At 39.9% G+C, this 8,227-nt stretch overlaps 1 protein-coding gene across 2 annotated transcripts; it reads left to right on the top strand.

Annotated features, from left to right (window-relative positions):
- The first annotated feature begins 517 nt into the window (after window positions 1-517).
- Window positions 518-6,186, top strand: LOC149834299 (ethylene-responsive transcription factor 1-like). Of its 2 annotated transcripts, none has more exons than XM_090011321.1 (3): window positions 518-992; window positions 2,555-3,486; window positions 6,000-6,186. In XM_090011321.1, exons 1-2 carry the CDS (start codon window positions 752-754, stop codon window positions 3,439-3,441), a joined length of 1,128 nt encoding a protein of 375 aa, XP_089867447.1. In that variant the 5' UTR covers window positions 518-751; the 3' UTR covers window positions 3,442-3,486; window positions 6,000-6,186. The 2 variants fall into 2 exon arrangements, with proteins under 2 accessions (XP_089867447.1, XP_089867448.1); XM_090011322.1 differs by having other exon boundaries at window positions 6,005-6,186.
- Window positions 6,187-8,227: the final 2,041 nt, after the last annotated feature.

Consider the following 8,227-nt stretch of genomic DNA (forward strand, 5'->3'; position numbering starts at 1 on the left):
TGTTTTCATGAAACCAACCTTACACATGTATAGATGTGATCTACATGCTTCTCTTATTAGTCATCTTTTGAATCATGTGATTACAACAGGCAGGTCTGTTTATCAACAGATTATATGTGCGATACTTTTTTAATCATGAAAAAAATTCAATTCAAAAGCTGGTTCCTACTATTTGAAACATGAACACGTACATCTGTGAGGTTCAATTTGATCAAAACAGCTTGCCTGTAACTTTTAGAAGTCGCATGATATTATGATGCCATTATTAAATGTTATATATCATTTGTTTGCTAGAGCTTTAGTCACGAGAGTGTGCACCACAGCACAAAATCATCATATATATATATATATATATATATATATATATATATATATATATATATATTTTTTTTTTTTTACAGGGCAAAATCAACAAATCATTACTTTCTTACTCTTAATATGACATTTCAGTCATTGAACAACCTCACTTTCTCTCTCTATCCCTACAAACAAGTACACACGCTCTCTCTCTCTCTCTGGCACGCCACCTTCGTGCGGTGTGACCAACTGCCTCCCTCCCCTGCCTTTATAACCTTCTCTTCCCCCCACAACTCTCTCGGTAACTCTCCCTCCCTCTCTCTCTCTCTCTCTCTCTCTGTACAAAAGTCGCATCATCTGGGCTTTGCAGAGGGGCAGCCTTCTGGTTTTCCCGTTTGGGTACGCGAACTATTTCCCGTTTCTAGGTGAGTCTGTCACCTGATCGCGAAGAAGAATGTGTGGTGGTGCGATCATCTCCGACTTCATTCCGAGCAGTGCTCGGGGGAGGCTCACGCCTGACCAGCTGCTGAAGGGAGTCCCCGATTACTACTCTAAGCCCATCAAGCCGCCGGTGATCAACGTCGAGGACGATTTCGAGGCCGATTTCCGTGAGTTCAAGGACGAGTCTGAAGTGGAGGAGGAGGATATCAAGCCCTTCTCCTTCCCCAAACCCGCTTTCTCTTCCTCATCGTCTGGTGAGCAGGAAAAGAATAACCCCCCTTTTTTTCTTTTAGAAAAAGCTTTTCTGTGTTCTGTGGAGGGGTTTTCATAGTTCTTTTGTGCGCGGTCTTGGCATTGAGAAGTAAGAGAGAAAATGGCAAGAAGATGGTGTTTTGGGAATGTCGGTTATCAACCCACTAAGAGAAAAGAGAAAAATCTCGTAATTTTGTTTGCATTTTTTTTTGTTTTTTCTTCTTTTCATGATAGTTTGTTTTTTGGGTCTCCTTGTATTTCTTGTTTGTGTTCTATTTTAGAAGAGGAAAGAAAACCGGGGAAGATGATGTCTTCGTCTATTGCAAGGATACCTATACCCCCACAAAGAGTACAAAGAGAAGAGAAAACGAGAATTTTTGTTTAAAATATTGTGTTTTCTCTTCTATTTTTTTGTTTTCCTTTTGATTTTATGGGGTATACATGGTGCTTAGTCTTGTTGTTGATAAATAGGGGAGGAAATGGGAGAAATTTGGTGTCTTTGGGTGTTTTAATTGTTGTCCAGCAGAAGACAGTAAAAAGAAAGAGAATAAGAACAAGAAGAGCTTCGTGTTTTCTGTCTAAATTATTCCTGTTTTGATTTTCGTGTTTTTTCTTTGAGATTTATGAGCTGGGTAATCTTTGGTAAGCTATTCAACTGAGTCTAGGTAAGACCACCAAAATTTTTTACTCTCTCTTTCTCTCTCTGCTTTTCATTCCCCCTTCTTTGGGTTGGTGATGAGAAAAATGGCATGAAATGCTTGGAGTGGTTCTGTTGAACTTTAAAAAGTGGAAGGACATTTTTCCTTTTTTTTTTCAAAGTTTTTCCAGATAATCGAGGATTATTTGATATTTTATACAGCCGAAAAATTAGAAATGAAATTTAAAAAATCGGGTTGACTTAAAACTAGGAGGTTGATGGTGGGACTTATTACAACTTATTATAATTATGAAAGAACCCTCTAAACTTGCGGGGTTTAGTAGATTGTTCTTAAGTATGGTGTTCTGAATCTCTCTCTCTCTCTCTCTCTCTCTCTCTCTCTCTCTCCGAATTTTATGGGTTTTCCTTCTTTTCTTTGAAGATCTATATTTTAACGACAAAATAGAAGAAAGACGCATATAAGTTGAGTTCCCGCTTTCTTTTTTCTGTGAAAAAATTCTGTAAAAAGGACATGATTTTCAACTATTTACCAATTCTGCACAGTTGTTTCTTTTTTTCTTTCTTTTGTTTTTATTTGATGTTTTTTTTTTCCATTCATGGACCATTTTAATCGTTTTATTGAAGAAGAATATGAAGGAAAACATGTTGCGGGTTTGCTTCAAATTGTATTTTTATTCAACCAGGAATTTCCAAATGTTTCATTTGCGCCATCGTCTTATGGACTGATTTTCAACATATATTGGCTACCTTAAAGATAATTAAAAAGAAGTGATCTTATTTCTTGATTTTTGCCATACTCTCTTTCTTTGTACCAAAACTTATCTGATAGTTCCTGCCTCTTTTGCCTTTGCTGGTGTTTTGATTGACAAATGTTACCAGCTAATTAGTTTATCTTGTGGGTTGCAGATGATTCGTTTACCAAGTCCCCAGATTTCAAGGGACAGCCTGAAAAAAGTGCAAAAAGGAAGAGGAAGAACATGTACAGGGGGATCCGTCAGCGTCCATGGGGGAAATGGGCTGCTGAGATCAGAGACCCCAGGAAGGGTGTCAGGGTCTGGCTTGGGACGTTCAACACTGCTGAGGAGGCAGCAAGAGCCTATGATGCTGAAGCACGCAAGATCAGGGGCAAGAAAGCTAAGGTCAACTTTCCTGATGAATCCCCTCCTCTGTCACAGAAACAGAGGACTCAGTCAGCTAAAGATATCAGCGGAAAAAAAACCAGCACTAACATGAGTCCTAATACTCTTCTGAATCCTAAAACCCAAGCAAACTTTAATCTTGGGGAGTCAGCTGATTCAAGTCTGCACAGGAGTTTTGGGTATAATGGTGATGGTGGTTATATGACGAATAAACCCAATTACACAGGTTTGTTCGCCGATCTCGAAAATGAATTCAAGGGTTTTATGCAGTCTGATGAGGGTAGTAATTCGTTCGATTGTTCTGATTTCTCATGGGAGCGAGATCCCAAAACTCCACCTGAGATATCTTCTGCTTTCTTCGGGCCTACGGTCGAGACTGGCAAATCAAAATTTACCAAGGCGAGTGTGAACCGGAATTGGAATGATAAGAATGCACCTGAAGGTGTGAAGGCAGTTGAAGAGAATAGTACAACTATCAAATTATTGGAGGATCTGTCTGCCTTTGAGTCCTACATGAAGTTCCTGCCGATTCCATATCTGGAGGGAAGTCCTGACCAAGCGATTGAGATCTTGTGCAATGGAGATGCTACCCAGGATGGGCCTATGGATCTTTGGAGCTTTGATGACCTGCCTGTGCCAGGCAGTGTTTACTAAGAAGGAGTTTCTGTTTACGGTGATGCTCTGTAAATAAGAAGCAATGTAAGCTTTTGCTTCATGTCCTATTAAATTGTCTGTTCCTGATTATCATCCACTTGTTTTCAATAACGGACTACTTTTCCTGTTTATTTTTTGAGAAATGGCTTTTGAGACTTTATCTAAGACATGTGCTTACGTGTGCATCTGTATGTTACATACATGTACTATTTATGTATATGTAGTGTATGTGTGTACCTATTATTGCATCTGCACGTGAAGTATGAACATCTGTATCAGGTTCTATTTAGAGAGCAGACAAATATTTTTGGTAATCTGTTGTACCTATTGTGATTCATGAATTGCAATGTTTAGAATCATGCATAATTACACTGGAGGATCTTCATGAAAAAAAAAAAGAAATACTGTGTTAGGGACCCATTAATTGATAATTGTAGTAGCCATGCTTGAATGCTGTATAAACGGACTTGGCACTAATGTGATTAATATAGACATATGGGATGAACAAATTCCTGAATGACTTGAAAACATGCCTGATAACAGCCCATGCCTCGCTCTGCTATCAATCCATCTTAAACAAACTGTTCTGTTTTAGGATTGGGCATCTTCTACCCCTGTCCATCAGCATGAAACTCCAGAACACGAGGCACATGATTTGGAGCTCTCAATCTTTACCAGAATTTCCGGAAACGCCTAGGTAAGTGGGGAAGCGAAACGTTGTGCTTCCGAAATGCACGGGAAACCGCCATTTTTTGGGAAGCGTGCTTCCCTTTTATGGGAAGCACACTTCCCTTTAATGGGAAACGTGCTTCCCTTTTATGGGAAGCACGCTTCCCCCTCGCTTCCTCTATTTTTTTCAAATTGTTTTGTATTTTTTTTTCTTTTTTTTTGTTTCCCCCTCGCTTCCTAAGTCGCTTCCTAGGTCGCTTTCGAGATGATTCCTGATTCGCTCCTAAGTCGTCCCACACTCCCCGCTTCCTAAAATTTTGAAAGTGTCTCACTTCCGCTTCCGGTATCGCTTCTCGCTCCCGCTTTCTCAACTGGCAACCATGATCTTTACTGCTATCTTTTTGCACAATTTTGTCCTCTTAATAAGTATATTGGAATCTAGAAATGACTAAAAGCTAAAGTTGTTGCTGAATTATCATGCACAGGTTTTAGGGCAGTAAATTGTCACCTATAGAATTTCGCCTGGCATCTGGTGTTGGTTCGTGAACCTGAAATGAACCAGTCTTGGTTTGATGCCCTGTGTATTAGTTATTGCTAGCGTATTTCTTGAACTTTGACATATATAAGATCTCTCGGGGCCTTAGTTTCTGTCCCATAACCCTGTTCACTAGTGCTATCAATTGATGTTGATTGCCGCTTTATTTGTAAATTTTCTTCCGTTTTCAATTATGTTTAGCATCTCTTTGTACCACTGTCTGTAGTTCTCTTTTCAATATGGCCCTGTGCTCAGCATGGTGTATGAACTGACCTGATTTGGAGGTTGAAGTAGTGGATTCGTGTGATCTGTCTTTTTGATGGGCATGGACATGGGTGGATGGATATCCACCTTATGGTTCACTTCTCAAAGGTTCTATTCTGCACTAGCGGGCATAAGGTCCTTTTACTTTTTGGTAATGAATTTCAAATAGGAGCTGAGGTTGGTGTTTTTTGATCTCTTGTTAAGCCATTCGTTCTTGAAATTCTATAGAAAGAACTAGATGCACACATTAACTAATATATCTTATTACAAATATGTCCTCATCTATATTAGCTTTCTCTCTCTCTCATGTAAATACACACACATCTCTGCATGTATGCCTATTTATGCCTAGACAGAGTTATTATTGGTGTCTTTTTTCTTGTATTATTATTTTTTTACTTGTAATAATATCAACGGTAGCAAAATCTGTAGATTTATTGCTATTTATTTTGTTAGTTCAGAATTTTGGGTGCTTACTTTCCTTTCTGAAAGTGTGTGGTATATGGATTTTTTGCCTATTTGCATATGTTTGTATTTCTCTTTGGTTACATATTGTGTATTTGTATTCCTTGTACCTTTTCTTCTCCAGTTGATTTCCTCTAGCATCTAGGATTCTCCATATTTGCTACTGGAGTACTTGGTATATGAGAGCTGTTGATTCTGTTTGGCCGGTTCCATATATGATGCATTTCATGTGTGTACATATTCTGGCGGTCTTGTTCCTCTCCTGTTGTTGGTCATTGTATAGAATTGGTTGTCTTGACTTTTATTTCTATTTGATTGATTTATCTACCACACAACATGCTAAATTCAACTATGCAAAGTGTGAATACCAATATTAGACTTGATTTGGCACAATGGTATGCTGAGTGCTTGATATGATCCGCAGATCTGGTGTATTTGTAAGCTTGTTTCATTTTAGGTTTATGTGTGTTTCATGGATGCATGCATCCGCCACATGTGCATTTATTTTGTCCTTTTTTTAATGAAAGAGTACATTTTAACGTACCAGCCATGTGTTTTTTGTCTTATGTATCTTTCTTTCACATATTTTCTGTTTTTAACTTTGTTGGTGTTTTTATTTGGCCAGGATAGAGTGTTTGGTGATGATGGAGAAACTCAAAGAGATATCCTGCTGCATGCTTTGTTTGACTATGTATAATCTAGGTATTAGCTTTCCATTGAGTACTATGTTCTGGATTTGGCTGTTAATGTTCTGCTGTGATAATAAAAAAGACATGAAAGACTCCTTTTATCATGTCTATCACAAAGACTCATGCAAAGTACTTTATCATTTGTGTTACATAATGTCCTTTCTGTGAATTTCTAGTGCTGAGGGATGTAATAGGGGATAGTTCATTCTTTATCTCCTACCAAGTTTTAGCTCAAACGGTCGAGTTTCACTGAAAATATGAGGAGTTTTCGTGTCCCAGAAACAAGCAATTACTCTGTTTTCTTCTCAGTTAAGAAGAGACAGGGTTTGTGTCTAGCAAAAGAAATATGAGAGATGCAATGAGAAGTGGGGAGGATGGCATTTCCCCCGTCTGCAAAAACTGATTGGGATGTTATTTTTCTGGGGCTTTCCTTTTGGTGCCTGTATTCTTTGCTACTGTTTGTGATATGGGCGTGAATAAGATGGTGGTAATCTGTCTTGTGGGTGTTGCTGTGATTGGATGCTGCCAAGACCCCGCTAAGGTTCTACTTTTTGCATCATTTCTATTGGGTGCTTGAGCTTCCCAAAAGATAAAAGTCGGATATGTTATTTGGTTACCAACTATCTCGGTTGTACCTACCATCCCTACCTGAATAGGATAATTACTTGTGAGGTTTTGCCACTTTCCTACCCCAAATGGATTGAGGGTTGGGTGGGTTTCCCTCTCACGCACACAGTATGGGCTTGACTCTTGGGACCATTGTAGTGTTGTTACTGCAGTCTGCATTGGTATGGTGGGAATACTGTTTGGTGGGTCTGCCTATCCTGTTGCAATGGCTTTTTGGAACTTGGTTCACATGGAGACACCAAGCCTTCTTCTCCTTTTTCGCACTGGTCTGTGGGAAGTGATTGGATCAATCTTGATGCCACATTGTACCATCCTTGGGAGCAGTATATGTGGGCACTTTAGTCTATCAGAATGTGTAGTTAAGTTGGGGGTGTTCATCCCCATCTTTTGGCTGTGGCCTGCCCCAGTTAGAGCCTGGAGACGCCCTACACAAGCATGTGACTGACAAGACAAGTTGGTAAACCTCACCCACCTTGGTTGGAGTTGTGGCCACCCTGTTGTTTACTTTCGCCCTATGCATGCAATTGTATGCTACCCTTTTGCCAATGACTGCTCTACCCTGCAAACTCAGCCCCTCAGAGTGTGGGACACTGTAGGTCCAGAAAGCAGGTCTTACTTGGTAGTGAGTCTAGAATAATAAGGTAATTAATGCAAACTTGGTGGGCCAACTCAGGTGGGTTTGGCTTGGTCACGGCTGGGCACCGTCTCACCTGGTCAAGCCTTCAAAAAACTTGATACCAACATGGCCTGGTATCTGACCCAGGCTGGAGTTTTGGGTCCCATGCATGGGCTCTAGGGCCTTAGTCAAGTGGTGCAGCAATTGTGTTCACTGATCGTTGAAGTTGGTCGTTCTTTGACCAAGACGAGAGAGGGGGATACTGTGGTGAGTGTGTCCCATGGGAGTAAAGGATGTTTGTTGTTATCCTTCCAAAGCAGATTGCTTCTGTCGGCCAACGTGGCACATGCCTATTGGTTAAGTTTTCTAGATCTGGCTCAAAGTGCACATGGGAACAAACCCATTCAGGGACCACCAATAATTATGATATAACCCGGTTGGATTTGCATTGGATTGACGATTGGATCAGCTCAACTGTGTTTCCAGTTTAGAGTTGGATGGAGAAAATTTTTACCTACTTCAAATCTAATTAACTATTCATCCTAAGTGAATGTGCTGTATTTAGACGACTTGGGTCTTGTTTTGATTTAGATTTGGATCAGATCTGTAGTGTTAAAACCAATTAAGTAAGTCGATTATTTATCGTGTATGCTCTCCTAGTCTAGTCTAATGGGTTGTTCCTTGCAACCAGAGTCTGCATTGAGTCACCCAAGTTAAGTTAGTCCTCCATGAGAAGTTTTAATTTAGCTCTTCCAGCTTAACCATGGAAAATTGTCACTTCTAGCCTAACAATGGCTAGTTGTATAAGTTCAGGTTTAGGTTCTGTTTGGGAGCCTGTGTTGGAGAGTGGAGACGAAAACGAGGGATGATGATGCAGTTTAATAATGACCCATCTCAACACCGTTCTCGTCTCCCAAAACT

Source organism: Nuphar pumila, chromosome 6 (genome assembly GCF_984573655.1).
Source record: "Nuphar pumila chromosome 6, dmNupPumi1.hap1.1, whole genome shotgun sequence".
NCBI classification, from domain to species: domain Eukaryota; kingdom Viridiplantae; phylum Streptophyta; class Magnoliopsida; order Nymphaeales; family Nymphaeaceae; genus Nuphar; species Nuphar pumila.